The sequence below is a fragment of the Triturus cristatus genome, chromosome 2_2 (genome assembly GCF_964204655.1).
Source record: "Triturus cristatus chromosome 2_2, aTriCri1.1, whole genome shotgun sequence".
NCBI classification, from domain to species: domain Eukaryota; kingdom Metazoa; phylum Chordata; class Amphibia; order Caudata; family Salamandridae; genus Triturus; species Triturus cristatus.
Genome location: NC_140582.1, coordinates 139,033,582 through 139,051,851, shown reverse-complemented (window position 1 = coordinate 139,051,851; position 18,270 = coordinate 139,033,582). Strand labels below are relative to the sequence as shown.

The 18,270-nt window shown below is 37.8% G+C and overlaps 1 protein-coding gene across 9 annotated transcripts in view; it reads right to left on the bottom strand.

The window, feature by feature from the left end:
• Positions 1-2,488: 2,488 nt before the first annotated feature.
• The window catches only part of ADGRL3 (adhesion G protein-coupled receptor L3), a 1,231,414-nt gene continuing 1,215,632 nt past the window's right edge, over positions 2,489-18,270 (bottom strand). For 5 of the 9 annotated variants that reach the window (XM_085641126.1, XM_085641127.1, XM_085641128.1 and 2 more), the window contains 2 exons: positions 11,783-11,800; positions 2,489-4,824 (listed from right to left, as the gene is read on the bottom strand). In XM_085641126.1, the coding sequence (XP_085497252.1) occupies positions 4,022-4,824; positions 11,783-11,800 (821 nt within the window). In that variant the 3' untranslated portion in view covers positions 2,489-4,021. Of the gene's footprint in view, positions 4,825-6,471; positions 6,494-11,748; positions 11,801-18,270 lie in introns of those variants that run through there. The other 4 variants (XM_085641132.1, XM_085641133.1, XM_085641134.1 and 1 more) reach the window with 3 other exon arrangements.

Genomic DNA, 18,270 nt, shown 5'->3' with positions numbered 1-18,270 from the left:
AAAGACAAAGCCAAGTGGTTGAGAGCTACAAACCTTGAATACATATATATTGTTAAGGTACATATATGTGAAGTTAGCTTCACATATATGTACATTGATGATAGGTATATTGTCACAGTGCATACATTTTTTACCATGATGATATGTATATATAGTCAAGGTACATATATGTGCAGTTAAATTAACCTCACAGATAAGTACCTTGATAATATAGATAACTTCAAGGTATGTGAATTTTGTACTCAATAGTATGATGAATTACCGCAAATAAAACAAAAATATTTCAGATAGCTTCATGCATCTATAATATGAGATAAGAGTGCCGAGAGTATCTACCTAAATTTACCTAGATCCATTACTTCATGATTTGCTTTTGCTATTGCTACATTACCTCTAAATATTTGACGTCATTAGGGGTTCATCTATGCTCAAATGAATTAGTATAATAGAATTATGATTGTTAAAGGTAACCAAGGAACTGGTATACCTAAATTGTATGGCTGCAAATTTACAGCAACATTCTACTGACCTACAACTGCAAAATGTCATTTTTTGCACCGGTTACTTGGTACTAATATTTTGTGTAGCTAGTTAGGAGGGGCATTTTTGATGCAACAAAATTTGAGACAACTGGGTCTTCTATGAAAACTTACACTGCACACTTGACCTTGGTTATTCTGATTGTTCTGGCCAATATGATCAAAGTGCAAAGTCATGACAAAAAGATTTTGTATGTCTCATATTTTCAAAATGATCTTTTTTTTGAAGGGAGGCTTGAAACTCAAAATCGAGGGACACAAATTCCATACAACATCCAGAAAGTCACTTGAACCTGACTAGTAAAATAGGGCATTAAATAATATTTGTGCTGAGTGCTTCCATTCTTTTTTCACCCGATTTATAGTTCTGAATTACAAATGGGGAGTAAATCATTCAAAGAGTAACAGCATCCATTTTACAGATAATATTACTGATAGCATTGTGGTTTTTACAGCAGGTACCACCACGCAGTACCTGGTGTTACTTGGCTGCTCAAACACAGGAGTAAGCACACTGGATTTCAAATGCTTATGTTATCTTTGGACAGATGTTTTACACTTCTCTAACCACTTACCCCAGTATTCGATGTTCTTCATTTTGGTGTAAATTTGTCCAGAATATTTAGATTAACTAATTTGGTTTGGTAATTTTAGTTTACTTTATTTTACTTACTGTAACACTGTTTTCTACTTCTTTTAATGTACCTACCACACACAATTTTGTCTATGGATGGTTCTGCTGCTTGTTCAAAGCTACCAAGGTTAAACTAGGGATTTCTCACAGAAACATGTCTCCTCAATTGTAATAAGATTGTTTTGATTTTGTGGTAGCTCAGCTACAATCATAGCAAGATTGATGCCACTTTTCTCCATAGTTTAACAATCCAGATTCCCACAATACCTAACTCATGATACGGGATGGTGCTAAAAGTGGGGCAAATTGAGTTTAAACCTATTTTAGTGCTACCCCCACAAATGACACTACAATTAAAACAAGAGCGAACACAAGTTTGAAGTAGAAGGTTAGCACACATTTGCCACTATCTTTCTATATGTAGTTCACAAGAAGGAAGATAAAAGCAAGTAAAGCTTCGAAATATGTGTTTTGTCCCTTTGATCAGAGAAAACTGTTGTTAAACTTACACAAGGTGGGTACTTTTGAGCTCAAGACTGCAACATCACTGTATGTCAGTGATAGTTTGCTTCTTGTTAAGGAAAGTCTGGTGTGTGATGAGTAGAATGCATATCTCAAGGCTGGGGAAGGTGAGGTCAGAAATCAGACGTGGCGTAGGTTTGAAGGTTTAGTTGGTGGTCATAGGTGTCACGTGAGGGCTTACCATTGTGCCACTCCTGTATTTTCAGTACTCTTGTGAACTTCCACCGTTCCATTGCCAAAGTGTAGTAGCCCACAACTCGCTGTCCCTAAAGCCACCAATTTTTCCTCTCTCTTTCTTGTTCTCTCGCGCTGGCTCTTGCTCTCAGCCCAGTTTATCTACTACAACTATCTCTTCTCTGAAAAAAAGAGAAATTATTGCAAACAGGTCTTTGTTAGTGATTTCTGTTTTAAAGAACTGACACCCTACTAGTTGAAGGTGAAATAAATGAAGCCAGGGGGCTTTTTTTGGTACCCACCACTCCAAATACAGACATTTCAGATAGACACTCACAACGAGAAGTGGGTATCCATGGTTTCTGTGAATTTCATACATTATTTATAATCCCTCAAAAATAACATTATTACTTTTTGGACATATTTCTCATAATTCCTTGCTAGTCGAGATTTTTGGCTACCGTACTGTGTGATACAATAGCCATTCAGATTGTAACATAACGAGATTCCTTACCTTGGACAAGACACTCGGTCAAGGACAAACACAATTGAAAGTTAAAGATGGAGTGAGCAACCATGGCATACAATAAAACATACATATATACATAGAGTACATATGTGCTAGGTCGTATTCATTTGTTTATTGGTTGGCAAACAAGTTTCACTTATACAACAAATATTAGTAATGAGGTCATTCAACTTTGAGACCATACAAAAAAAGGAATCATAAATTAATTTAAAGAAAATGAAAAAAAATATCTTCTGTGCTGCAAGTTTACCTCCTGGTAAGTCAACATCGCTAAAAAAAAAGACATCTGCCAAATAAATGAGTTTCCTGTTAGGAAAATAACGAACAGAGGATTTTTGTTTTCACTTCCAAAATATTTGTTTTAATTCTTGCTATATGTAAGTCAAATTTTGTTACCACTGCAGTACAAGTGCCTAGTGCGTTGACCAGCCATGAACACCTTTTACTTCTACAGTCTCATGCAGAAGCCCCGCTAGTTTCTATCGAGTCCTGTTGGCTTCTATAACCGAACCTACTGCCTGGTGAGGGAGAATTGCCTGCCAAATACAGTTCTTAATTTATCAGTTGTGCACCGTAAACAGAAAGTTTTTTTCGTCACTCTTCTACAAGAGTGCTGTTGGCAATACGCCGTCTGGGAGAAAGCTATACAGCGTGGTTGTTGGGGGGAGGGGAGAGTTGGTAGGGCAGTATGTGGGGGATGAAGCCCAAATTCAATTTTTTCTTGTTTCTTTTCAAAACAACTTGTGTCCATGTTACTTAGAAAATGATTCATTATAAAGTGATATTTTTGCCCAGTGAACCTTCAAGGAAAAATGGCGAAAGAAGGCCTTATGAAAAAACTGGCTCCTACTGGTAGACAAAACTTGCAAGACCAGCACAACAGAAAAAAAGTTCATTTTTTTCCACTACATAAACAGGGACGCAAGTTCTGGAGGAACAGAAAGCATACTATATGTGCAATGCTAGTATCTGTACATGACATATAAATTGTTCAGTTTCTGCCATTAGTGTGTTTGACTGATTTATAATCCGTTAATACAGTAAAACATAAAATATGCACTTAGCATGTAACTCTAGAATTGGCTTCCATTTTTACTAGGTCTGTTTGACTGTCTTTTTTCCTCTTTCCTCGTTTTCCACAGCGCACCATGCTGTGGTGGCTCAAGGTGCGAGTAGACCAAAAGCCATGACGCAATGCACCAGACAGTTTTTTGCTCTCATGCGGCACCTTCTTCCTTGCATGTCCTCGGTACCAGGCCTTTTTTTTTTATTAAACAGCCTCGGCCTCGAAATCAGGTCCTTGTGGCGCAGTAAGAGAGCATTGAGGATGTTTCGACAAACACAGCATAATTAAAGAAGGCCACGAAGAGTGCCGTTTCATATCCGTTTCATTAACATAATGAAGTCTCTCTGAGGGACGAGGGGATAAAAGCGCAGGGATAATTCACAGGTAATCTTCTCCACTGGGCTGGCCTAAAAATCCCAATAAAAAAAAGTCTGTCAGTTCTTAGCACAGCATGAGTATACACGAGATTACCACTGCTTATATTAAATCAGAAAAGTAAACCAGGTGTTAGCGTCTTTTTGTATAATTATTATTTCTTCTTTTTTTTGCCTAATCTTCTATAGGCTAGTGACCAAGTGAGCGGGTCCTTTGGAATTTTCGTCTGGGGGAGTTCCATCTTTATTTGGTGTCACAATAAAGCCATCGCTACTGCCTCGGCCTAGTTGGTAGTAGGTGTGCAGCTGATGGACGTGGTTCCTCGTGCCCAGATTTGGCATACTTTTGTAGTAGACATCATCAGCAGCATCCCCACTTTTGGCAGGAGTGGCTTCTGTTTGGGTGCTGGTGTTAATGCTTTCCGCGCCAGGCATGCCAGCCAGTGTTGGCATGCTGGTGTACAGAGAATCCCTGTTTGGTGACTGAAGGTCTTCAGTGTGCTCGTTTGTTAACAAGGGGAAAAAACTTTCGCTGTTCTCCTGTGCAATGCGCCTCCTGGTGTAGTGGTGAGGTTGGTGGTTGTCATTGGAGTAGACGCGTGGTGGCAGCAACGGGGCATCAGACTCCTCGTGGATTAGTTCCAGGCCCAGGCTTTCATCGTGGTTGAAGGAGGCGGCATCATCAAGAACAATAGCATCATCCTCACTCCCACTGCCGATGTTGTTCACCAGTTTGTTCATTAGGTTCCTGTTCTGCTCGCTGGAACGCTCATGGTTGTTCAGGTAGGAAGGGATGTAGTTGGACGTAAGCTCCTTCAGAATCTTTTTCTCTAGGGCGGTCTCAGCGTGGTTGTACCCACGGTCAATGATCTGCACGCAGTCACTCAAGTATTCTCCTCCAGCAATGCTGTAACTGTTGCCGTGGTTACCATTCAGTGGTAGAGTATCCATGACACTTGTATCCCTGGCATTGTTCAGAAGCCCCTCTGAAAGACATCAAGAGAGCACAGTGTAAATTAGAGGAACAGACTACAGAAAGACTAACACAACATGTTAACTTTCACTGAAACAGGCATGGCACATGAAAAAAATAACATGTTTTTCACCAAGGGGTAAAAAAAAATGTTTGCAACTAAATTTGCCCGCTGTAAGATTGACAATAAAGGTGCCCGGTTTCAATTACCCAGGATCTAGTAAGCACACTTGATAGCATCGGAGAAAAACACATCTAAACCTAATCACTAGCACTAACACTTATATTATTTAACAAACAGACAATTCTTTTTGGAAAGCTCTTGCAAATTAGATAGATATAAGGCATAGCACGAAGCAGTTGTGTTTTCAGAAGGTCCAAGTGCTCTGGGCAATCCTACTTAAGTATGTAAAATTGTGTCCATTTTTACACAACTTCACCATGTATAGACTTGTGTCAATTTGTACACAACTTCATCATTTATAGTCTGTCTAGCAGACCTTGCATAATTTGGTGTTCAATATTTTCACATAGGCAACAAATGAGTAAGGCACATCTTTTGGCAAGATAGATCATTTCCAATGGTCCTGGCTCGCTCCTTTTAAATGTTATTGGCCAATATGTCTAGAGAATAGCATGTGTTAGCCATTTAAAAATTTTGAAGAGCTTTCCGACAGCAAAGACTGTTTGCAACAGATCTACCACCACCATATACCGCTTCCAGTATGCTTAGCACTGAGTCAGGTTCTTTAGTTAAATTCAAAATGGCTAGAAAGAGAGCAGTACAAGATTCCACAAACTAGCAGGTTCTGCGTCGCTAAAGAACCAATTCTTAAAGGTGCTTGCTGAGGTTTTACAAAATTATATTTGTGAAAGTTAAGTCAAATTCCTGATTCACAGAATCAGAAATTATGGATTCTTACCCTCACAAATGAGATTTGCTAACACCAAGTATTATGAGAGGGTTTGCTGGGAGTTTCTGGGTGGGTAAGAGTTGATGATTACCCACAAATTTGTGCATTTGTTAGTATTCAGCAACAATTTCAGGAGCGTTTCCCACAAATTAAGTGAATATAACTTTACTCCTGTCACCATAGACAGCAAAAAGTGTCTTTCCAGGGTAGGAATGGAAAGGGATGATGGTATAGAGGAATAGGTTTCTTCATGGGGACAATATTCTTTTCTGGGAGGAAAACAAATGCTGCACGTGTTCATAAGCATTCAATTTATGCATTCAGAATTAAACATCTGCTTACAAATAAAAATGCTTACATATTCATTTGACCACTCAAGGAAATTTAACTATCATAGATTTCCTTGAATATTCAGAAATTTTTTGAGAATCTAAAATGTTAGCAATTTATTGCAAACGAAGTAGTAAGAGATGCAGAGCAAATTTTGACAGAAACAACTTTTTGCGAATCAGGCCGTCAGAGGATATCACTGAGGAGCCAGTTCTGGGATCAATATGTGGTTGTATGAATCAAAAATAAGGCATGCTTGTGCTATTGGGTATGTTTCTATTATGAAGGTCCACAGTGCTTTCTTTTTTGGGAACAGCTTTTTTCAAAGTCATGGTATAATGTTTTCTAAGGAACTTGACTCTTGCAAGCTGAATTACACAATGTCATTCCATGATTACATCTAAATATTAATATAACCTGTAAACTTCTTGTTAATTCCTAACATTTTTGTTTTGCAGAAAGGAAAGAAAACATACAATTTATAATGAACTCAAATTGTGAAAGGAATTACATTTTCTTCAAAATGTCAATGTTAAAGTTTCGCTAATACGGTAGCAAGGTAGAGTTAAAGAGGGGTGGGATTTACATTACTAACTTTCATTAAAAAGTGGGAGTATGATATCTTGCACAAAATTTGTTCAGGAACTCACGATGAATGAAATTACAGTGCAATAGTGAATCTAGCAGTTTTAATTTAAGTTGCTTATTAACCTTAGCCAACATTCTCTGTCTAATGATGGAGGCCCCTGCTGCACCTTAATCCCAGTGCTTCAGTGACAACATTACCAACCCGTGAAGCTAAGATGATAAATTGAATGCATTGAAGAGATCAGGTAAACTACAGTAGAAAAATTGGTTCACTTATTCCTAAATGCCCTCTTTAATTGTTAACTTTTGGCAACCTCTTTTTTCTAAGCTCAAACATTGTAATCTGAATTGATGCATTTAAAATGTTTGGTAAGCCAACATATATTCAGGATTCAGTATCCTTTCTACCTGACCATCTCAGATTTGCATATGAAAAGCCAAACAGCCAAAGATTGAGTTTTGGCAATGAAAGAGGGCTTATTAAACAAACAGGACCACTGTTAATACAGAAGAGCAACATTTGCAAACATTTACGGCCCGCACATTTCTGATCTTATCTTTTGTTATCTTTACCAAGCACAGAGTATTTGGAGAAGAATGTCAGCTTACCCCAGTGCAGGTATTCAGTGAAAATGTTATCTTTCCCCAATCTGTGTTTTAATTTGAACTAAGCAGTATTGCTCATGGAACTTTTATGCGCAGCTTACTTGACTGTCACATCTCTGTAATGAGAGCCTGTTTCTGAGAAGGCCCACAACTCTGTTTTCTCCAGAAGAATGCGAAAGACACTAATCAAAGACTATATGGTTCTACTAGACATAATGTCTAGTAAATTTAGAATGAGCAACAAACATATCGTAAATCCTGAAAGAATGCTGCCAGATAGATAAGACATATATGATCCCCTAGGTCCTGTGGAAATCTGACTTTGAGAATGGTGAACCGGCAAGAATGAAATAGTAACTTCTTGGTCAGTATTAACGTGGGTGGTTTTAAAGCTATGAAAATCCATTAGATCAACTATTTAGATGATTGTTTGCTACAAATTATGACCTTTGAGCAGCCATTTCAATACAACTTACCACCTGTTCAGCCAGAGTTTGGTACTTATAACTCATTAAGTAGAATGGTTATCTTTAAGGCTGAAAAGACCAGTCTTAGAAAGCTGTATGTGTGTATTTTTGGATGTGTCGCTATAACATGGCCTAACTAAAATGTTTGTGCCGCATAAATCAGGCAACATGATTGTGTCTTCCACAACTATTCGGTAGAAGATGGTGGAAGCATTTCTAAGAATGTTGCTTTCAACACATGAATGTCATTTGGAGCCAGGGGAAGTACAAATATGGTAACACATGCTTTTGTATTCATTTTAGCACCGCACACTGGTTTGGAGGGGGGAGACCTTTTTCTCGATTATGAGCACATAACCCAGAAAATGTTATCATGACAAGCTAACAATAGACACAAAGAACATTTTCAATAATTGACCGCAAACAAGACACCCCGGCTCCTATATCTCATCCTGCAATTAATGTTAAAAAATATTTCTATATCTGAATGGTGGGTTATTTGAGATGTCATCAGTGCTGTCACTAATTATATATGAATGATGTCATATGTGCGGTCATAAGCAGTGCATGGCGGGTGCACATGATACAGCTAGCTCTGCAATATATATAACTGGTGAATTTATGTGGCTTTTTTTTAGTTCAAAACGTTAATGTTGTCACTGACATATTTACCTAACTATAACGTTAACCTTTGTTTTTTTAGTGAATTTCTAAGGGTTTTTTTAGAAAGAAAAACAGATCTTTTTTATCACACTGACTACATTACTTTAACCTCTGATCTCTTGAGAGAGATATGAACCTACAAGTTCCAGTAGTAGGTTTTGACATCTGACTGAATGCTTTGGATGATATATATATAATGCTCTGAATACATTATTGCAAAAAGTTTTTGAGGGTCAGTTCTAATATTCCCTCCCCTTTTATCGGAAAATGGATGGCGTCACCCCAAGTACGGTAGTAAACAATCTTTGAGTTAAGGTAGATCAGGAACTTAATATGAAAGAACAAGTTCTATCCACAACAGGTATCCATTTCTACATGTTACATTTACTTAAGAAAGCCCTGCCATTCCTCTATCTGACCGCAAGTAAGACCCTGGTACAGGCTTTTGCTGTGAGTCAGCTAGATTACGGAAATGCATTATTGGCTTACACCAATGAGTCACTACTGTCTCAATTAAAGGTACTGCAAAACATTGCTGCACGGTTAATTTGTAACCAGCCACCCAGAATGGCCTCCACTCCTCTTTTAAAATCTTTATACTGGCTACCAGTAAAGAAAAGAGTAGTATTTAAAATATGCTATTTAACTTACAAAGCTCTGGAGGGGAAAGGTCCTAAGTACCTTTGTCAGAGGCTTAAGCACTGTCATCCCACTAGGAATTTGCACTCCAGCGATAAGGAGTTACTGTTGGTCCCACACATTCGACGTTCTAGATGTGGTGGAAGAACCTTCACCACTTGGCCCCTATCCTCTGGAATAAACTGCCACTTCCTGTTCGAACTTGCCCTGCTTACAGCAAATTCAGGGAAATAATAAAAACAGCATTGTTGTAGATTTTGGGTTTAACGTCTTTGGGTTGACAGTGCACCTTGTTGCCCCAGTTAGGGTGATTTGTGCGCATTATAAAATCAAATATATTGAGAAAAAAAAAGTGGCGCAATATTTCTACATTGAAAAAACTCTTCCTAAATAAAGCAGCCCCTTTTATTTCACTGAGGCTCTGATTACAACTAGATGATTAATTCCTATTCCTAGTTGCACGTTTGTTATTAGTCCATGCGATAACTGTATTTTACATTCTGTTTCCTACAAGTGTATGGCAAATAAATCCTTGTGAGAAACTTGTCGGGCAAATAAAATGAAATTCCAATTTGCATACCTGCCAGTTAATGGTATTAAAATAGGTTGTGGCCAAGCAAGATTGTAGAAAATGTCAATTTGTGTGGCATAATTAATGGTGTAATAGTTAACGTTAGAGGCACCCAACATGGCTCACTAAAGACTTTGTGTCCCCTTCTTACTCATTAAGGGGCTGCTCCGTTGAATTTACCTAAAAATACTGTATTTTGAATATTTTATGTGTGCAGTTACTTACATGATACTCTGGCAGAAATCCTATGCTTAGGAATTTACCTAGTAACTTCAAAAGTTATCTCTTTAAAAGAAACATGCACTAATTGCATTAAGTAACTGTTAACTCATCATGTAAAGATTCAAATGCTGTTTTTGTGTGTAAAACATTGCCGGTAGAGACCAGATGAACTGTATAATTATTCGATCTCATGCCAACTAAACATTCTGAAAATGTGTTGATGATATTTAAATAATACAGTTCTGTCAATTATGTGGTTAAGGTTTTTGATCTTTTTCCAGTTCAAGCACAAATTTAGAAGAGTTAAGGTAGCTGGGCCAGATTTATTAAGGTTTTGCTTCGCCCTTGCTCCAGGCAAGGGCGGCGCAAAACCTAAGTGAGATTTGTCAAGCCAAGCAAGGCCCCCTTGCTTGGCCCTGCATGGCTTGATAAATCTAGGGTAACGCAAGGCATTGCAAATCAATGCCTTGCATTACTGTGCCCCCGAGAGGTGTTCCAAGGGTGGAGCATGGGAGTTTCTGTGTATCCACCAATGGATTGTGGTGCATTACCAGATTTATCATGAGAGGTAGACCTGGGAATGTGTCTAAAAACTATGCCTCCCCAGGGAAGGTATAACAAGGAAAAATATCAGTATTTCTCGTTGTTTTTGTCTCTTCCTATGTGAGCTGCATTCTGCAGCACACATAGTAGGAGGAAAATGCCTGATGATTGTTTTTGTCCAGGAAGGTGCCCCTTCCTGCACACAAACAGTCCTGTCTACAACGAGGGCTCTCTGTGAAAGGGGGCTTATGTTGGGGCAAGGCAGCACGTTGTGCGTCAGTGCAAGGAAAGGAACCATATAATGTTAAATACAGCGCATTCCTGCCCTTTCCCTAAGTGCAACGTTTCAAGGTGGCTTTCTGTGTTGCGTGATAGTATGATAAATATGGGCCCTGGTTACCTAAGCAACTTCCAAAACTAGATTTGTTTAGTTTTAACTAAACCCTAAAACTAAAAGAATTTTAGCATGGTGGTTACCAATGAACACATTTTGATGGCATGTGTGTTCATGGTCTGACACAGTATATTAATAAATCATCATAGGCCAATGAAGCAGATGATATGTTCAATAGTTGTATGTTTATCAGGAGTTGGGCTACTTTTCAAATAGGGTACCACCATTTGTGAAAGTGTTTCTTTTAGGAGATAGAATATTAAAAACAATTACACTAGGTAAGAAACCTTCAGTAGGTCGAATGAACTTTGTGACAGTAGGTCGAATGAACTTTGTGACACCAGAGAGTAATAAAGCCGAATTTCACAACAATAAAGTATATTTCATTAAAGTGACCATTGCTGTTGTTCCCTACTGGAACCTAATCAGTCAACTGCACATACTAAAATCTCCGTGACAGAAAGGCAGCTGTAAGCAGCACATGTTTCAAAGACAAAGAAAGCAAAAGGCCTGAAATATTAGAATATTAATGTGAGATGACGTTGATCAGTCTGATGGTTGGATGGCTTATGCATGAAGATCCTCTTTGTTGAATTTCTCACAGAGCAGCAGATTCCTGAAGATGTTTTTCTACATGAAAACAAACTGTGTGAACAGCTTATGACACAGAAACAGGCAATGACAAAGAAAACAGTGATTTGAAATGGGTAAAAAGATAATGACGTACTTAGCAAATAAAGATTTTTTTCAATTTAAAAACAATTTAACTCACAGACAAAAGATAATAAATACATTTGCTGTTTTGCAACAAAGAAAGAATGAAGCAAGACACAAAGGTTTGTATTTCTAATTTGTATGGATAATTTTCCTCCTGTAGCCAATGTTTCCCAATAGTTGTATATTTTATAATCAGTATTCTTCGGTTGATATATTGTGAGATGAACTGTTTTTAATACTATGTCCTTAAATGGTAATGCATTAGGTGAACTAAAAAAATTACATTTGATATGCAATGTTTAGCTTTACTCCCATACTTGTCTCTCTGTAGGGCTCTAAACGACAGCATGAAGAAAAGGAAAGAAAAAACAACAAGTAAGCTTACAGCGACAGTAGAAGAAACGTGAGAATAAAGCAAATTGATGATATGTAGGAAAAAGATTTAACAAAAACCATTCCCTCTGCACAAAATACATGAAATTACATGGCATGAACACAACTCCATTCAGAAATCCAAAGACACAAGCAAAACACGTTCATTTTTTTTGTAAACTGCATTTTTTATGATTTTCAATAAATGCATCTTTCTTCTTTATTCAAAATAATATTTAATATTTAAAAGGACCATAAATGTTAGTTCTAACCTGTTCTACATGTGGACTTTTGTCAAACTAAAAGTAGATTACAATTAACACTTAAGTGGTTGTCTTAATTGAAGTTAACAAAGAAAATGTCTTGTTGGGTAATGTCCAGGTTACACAGACCTTCTAACTTTAAAAAAATAAATCCATGCATTCTAAATGGGGGAAGATTGGTGCAAGAGTTCAGGCGATGAAGATGTCCTCAGACAGAGGCTATGTAATTGCAACTCTATTTTTTTCTATATTTGGCATGAAGACACAGAGAAAGAAGACATGTACCATACTCATGGTACTCCCCATAACACTAAGGTGTGGTAGGTGCACCATTTTGGCACAAACCTAGATTTACTGACTTAAGTAAATCTGTTTTTGCATTAAAATACATGGAAGGATGCATGGAAACGTCCATACGCCAACCATGTAATGCCATCCAGGTGCAGGGTAACACAAGTTGCATTACTTTGTAGGTGAAAAGTGACACAAGGCCACACAAATATGGATTTAAGTGGCTTTGTAAATGCCACTTGAGAACTTACATTACCTTGCGCCGACTGGTGTGGCAAATGCTTAGTAAATCTGGCCCTTAATTTCACAATAAGTTAAACCACATTTATACATATTTGTAATCAGAATTATTTGTGCTACAACAAATGTTACTGAAAATAAAACATTATATAAAAATGCATAATTGGCAAACATGTTTTTCATGTAATGTGAGCTTGAGTTTGCCTATATACTACAGTATGTAATAAGCTGTACAGCATAGGCTCTATTATAACTATATTTACAAAGGTTCACTCAGGAGAGGAGAAAGGGCTTCCTCATTTTCTCACTTAGGTTGATAGCCTGCGGCCTAAAGAGGCCACACAATTGTGCAAGGACCTATCCTTTTCTCTGCCTATTTCCTCATGAAATATAAGAAATGGAAAATTGATCACTAGCTTACAAATTACAAGAGGCCACACAGTGAAATATTTGCTCCACTACTGAAGATACCAGAAACATGTATTAGAGAGAATGTACTTGTTTCCAGATTGTGTAATTAGATTTGTTCGGGTGTGGAGGGGCTATGAAGTTGAGTCTCTGATTTTTCCTTTCAATCTTAGTGAAAAAGTAATAGAGTAGCTTCTCTGCTGTACCCTGTTAGTTGCTATTGTCCAAAGAGATTTACCACAGTTCTGTTTTCTATGCTACATCAATTACTTCCTCACGAGTCCCCATCAGCACATAATGTGTTTGTGATCAAACAAATTCACTCAACCATTGGCTGGCCATTATACGTGCAAAGCTACTACAATCAAAAGCCAAGTTGCCTCACAAACTTACAATTATCTAACTAACCTTTTTTTAATAAAAAGAATGATGCTCTCTAATTAATATGAAACAAGGATGCTTTGCAGCATTAGTTGCTATTGTGAGATATAACTGGGCTCCTTGTTGTAGCAGACCATCTGCTTGGCTATGGAAGGAATTGGATGCATTGTAGTACCGTCTTTCCCTACCTTCAATGTATAATATTTAATTCTGAAAAAAAATGTTTCAATTACCAAGAAAAATGGGAGAAGGGGCAGCCTTCAAAGGGTGTACTATACATAAAAATGTATTATACATTTTTTTGGGAGAAATAGTAGTTGAAGTTACCTTATCGTGTCACGTTAAATTCCAGATCTCATGAAAAATATTTTACCTGATCAGCTATCCTAACTTCAGGTCATGATCAATTAGCTAAACTTCCCTAACAGTTGAGATTTTTAAATATGTAATTTGCGTACGACAATGGACTTTTATGTTAAACTTACATAATTTACACACACACAAAGAGACCTGAACAAAAACGCATCAATACATACAAAAAAACACGTTGACTGTTGTATGTTGACCTACTTCTCTATTCATATTTGTGGCTACATATATGTAGTACACCATCTAACAAGGTGAACTAAACCTATGCATCTACCTGCAAAAGCTAAAGACTATATTAGTTATTCTACCTATTGACATATCAACGTACCCAACATAAGCATATATTTCACTAAATTGCTTTTGATGGTAAAACAATATTAGATTAGGAGGGGAACAGTATTTTGCAAGGCAAAATACCTCAGAATGCAAAAAGTTATCATGACATTTCATTATGCTCAACATACTCAGTATTTATATTGTTAGAACAGTGACTGAAAAAAAGAAATGTTTATTGCTAGAAATTAAATATGTATAGAAAATGAGTTGAAATAAACTTCTTTTGAATCTGAATTTATTACCATACAGCATATGAAATAGAAATGTTTGGATGATCACAAGCATGCTTATTTAAATCCCTTCACGTAGGGCTGACTAATGGAGTGGGTAGAAAATGTATACACACATACGCAAACATACATACAAATAGATCACAGCACGGCACCCTACACAAGGAAACTAAAAACTATTTCTTGCCTTTAAAAGGCAGCCCTTGTTACTACACTTGTTTTCATTTGTCCGAAAGGAAATGATAGACGTGTATATGGAATGCAAAATAGAACTATGAGGATAATTAGCTAGCAAGGGGTTGGGCATTTGAGAAGTACACACGACAGGTTATTTGTCACCTAGCTATCTACTAAAGTACCCTATCTATGTAGCCAGAGTGGCTGATGCAACCTTCTTGCATAATTTTACATTCATGCACTTTTCTGCATGAATTCAAGCATTCCGGAGATTGTTTACTGCTCAGCTATTTTTCATAATCTGTCTTGCATAGGAAACTTACATTTGCATACACACTCTTTTTGGAATACACTAAATTGCGCCTTTTTAGACTACCTAAACAAAATCTAAAATATATGTTGTGACTGAAGCAAAATTTCTGATTTTCTCAAGGTTTTCCTTCAGAAAAATGTTAAACAGGGTAATTTTTGGAGTTGACTGCCCATCTAATAGTAAATATCCAAAATGGTGATTAAGATGGTTTCTTACAAGTGAATGATAAAGACGCAGTGGCAAGAATGATATTGAAACTAAGCACTGTTAGAAATATATCAGTTTCTTTTAATATGTGATAGTAATTTTCCTAAGTTGGCTACTGTTTGTCAAGAATTTGAATGACCAGAACCCGATGCTGACACTAATTTATGAAGTCAATTTAGCAGACATGCAGAAAAGCAGCATAAATTGCCTTCCTGGTTCGGTCTTTATTCAATGTCAACACCATTTCAAATACAATATTGCGGAGTAGATACAGAACAATATTATATTTTCCTACAACATGAAATGTGAAAACATATCTAGTATCGGACCACCAAACCCCTTTAAGATTAAGATTGACTTTTGCATACCAGAGGCATGCATCTGTGTGTCTGAAACACTTGAAGGCCATCCACTATTATCATTGTCATTTATTAAGCAGATGGTCTGTTTCATTGCCTGATAGAAGCCTGTTATTTTACAAATTGATGCTGTGCTGACCAACAATCATCAATTTCTGAGGATTGAATCTGTGTAATTTAGACAAACACCAATAATTGTGTCTGTCCTTAAATGATAATGGTAATTCTGGAAAGGAAAATAATTTATGTGCTGCTGATCTGACATGTTATATAACTGACCTTACTTAAAATGTGTTTTGTTTCTCCTGAAGACAAAAGATATTTCCAAATTGAGAAACCGGTCAGTGAATGGCACTGCATGAGCACAAAGACTGATAAAACTTCCTTTTCCTCAAGTGTGAAAACCAAGTCCCTCTCCTTCTTAGAGCTTTCGTTGGAGGAATGCAATGCAAACATCAACCTTGTCTTAAAAACAACATGGGACTGCAGACAAGCAACCTTCTGTCTAATGCACATTTCCACTCACTGACTTTTTTTATATACAGGCCATACATGGTCTACAGCTGTACCCTTGCTCTCTCAGTACTAGTCTCCTATGTCTGTACTAGCTTCATTTCTTCCCTGCTCGATACAGACCCTACGTGGTCTTTAGCTTTGCCCTCCATTCACCAGTACCAACTTTTGCAAGCCTATGTTATTCTCCAGCTGCCCAACATGGTCTTCAGTTTTATCCTTATCTAATAGACCAAATAGACAAAACAAGTCAGGAATGTTAAACATAAAGTATTATTTCAGAAAATCTATGAATGTAAAAACAATTGCAGATTAATTAATATGATTTAAAGGAAAACTGGAAGTGTTTACTGGAGCTTTACATGCCGAATGACATGTCTTTTAAAAAACTATAACAGACCAAAAACCTCATCCCAGGTAAGAGCTACAGAAAATACACTCTACACTGTAGAGTGACCTTGTGTACAAGGAACGATTTACTGCATTATCTATTCATATTCTTAGGTATTTCACATGTCCCCGACCCACCTCTAAGAAGCAGCAGAGTGCTTTAAAGAGATCACCTTCATAGCAGAAGGAGCGTTTTGTCTCTGAGATGTGTGGGGTCAGGTTGATAACAGATGGGAAACAGCCTTTACAACACGGGCTAAGCCACGAGTGCCGTTTCCCCACAAGCGCAAACACACTTTCCTTAACCATGCATGTGACTTAACCACACATGTGCGTGGTTAAGGCATATGCACAGTCTAGATGGTGGAATGGGCGGGCCCAGGAACAGGCAGTACCGGGAGAGGACGTGGTGAGGTAAGTGGAGCTGGGGCTGGGTTTTGGGTGGTGGGAGGTCATTTTTAAGGGCTGGGGTAGTTTTAGGGCTGTGAGTTAGGGTTGTTTTCATGGCTCGGTGGGGTCTGGGAAGTTTTTAGGGCTCAGGTGGGGGTCGCTGTAGATTTTAGTGCTCAGGGGGTCGGGTAGTTTTTAGGGCTTGGGGTAGTTTGTAGGGGTCAGGGGGATCATGGTACTTTTTAGGGTTTATGCGGGTCAGAGTAGCTTTTAGGCCACAGGGGGCGGGGTAGCTTTTAGGGTTTGGGGGGTCAGGGTATTTTTTAGGGCTTGGTCGGGTTTGGTTTTAAGTCTTGCGGGCGGGTCGTTTTTAGGGCTTTGGATATTTTTTAGGGTTCGGGGGGCTCAGGTGTGAACTTTGCCACACACATCCCTTTACCTGTCATGCCATTACCACGAAATTGTGTGGTAAAAGCATGCGTTGGTAAAGGCATGTGTGGTAAAGGAATGCGTTGTTCAGAAACATTTGTGGTTATGCAGCGTTGTGAAGAGCGCGCGCAGTAAAGCCATGCGTGCCTCTATCATACAAGCCGAACAGATAACACAAACCAAATCGTAATTAAGTAGAAGAGTATGTTACATACAATAGGGAGAGTACTAGAAACCACCCAATACAATTGTTTTTTAACAAGTTTTACTGCTCAAATTTACGATTTGAGGCACAGGGACATAAAGGAACAAAATCAGAAGTACCCAAGAAGGAAAATGTGGAAATGTCTTCCTAAGAGTCACATTCTGCTATTCGCAGGTCACCAGGAATATTCAAATACATAACATTATATATGCCAAATTTCTACAAAACTAATGGTAAATCTATGGCAAATGTCGATTAGCACAGTTCTTGTTTCTCCACTGAAGACAAAATAACATTGGCCGAACCTTCACCCCTACATCCCTAAAAACTATAGTGGTGGTCACCCACTATTCTCATTGTGGAAACATAATTACTCTTGACCTAGCAGGAAGTGAACATGCAAGTGTTTTCTTGGTAGTGACAAATTTGCAAAGTGTGCATGAATACTCATAAACTTATGAGATAATGGGTGTTCACCTATATTCACATGTACAGCCAAATGGTAAAAGGTCACTATAATGGAAAAGTGTCCAAGCACCATTAAGCTTTTTTCCCAGGGCATCGAAAATTCAGCCAAAAATGAGTGGCAGGATTTGCCGTTGTAGCAGTAAAAAAGTAAAGGTTTTAAAGAGTTTATAAGCATTAGCTCAAGCATCACCAACACATTATTAGAAAATGGTTTATTTACTCTGTTTTGGGGATGCGTGTTCAGATATGGAAGACCAAAATGACGAGTAGCATATCTCATAGCAAATCTGACAATTTTGCAACGAGTGCATCTTAGTCCCCAAAAATATTTATTCACGTTTCGCCAATAGGTCGATTATGAGATACCAGTAGCTCGCAGGCTGCCTCTGAGTACCTCACACATGATAATACATGTCATCTGGTTTCGGAATACTCAGCTGCCCTCAAGCTAAGTAGCACTCTAA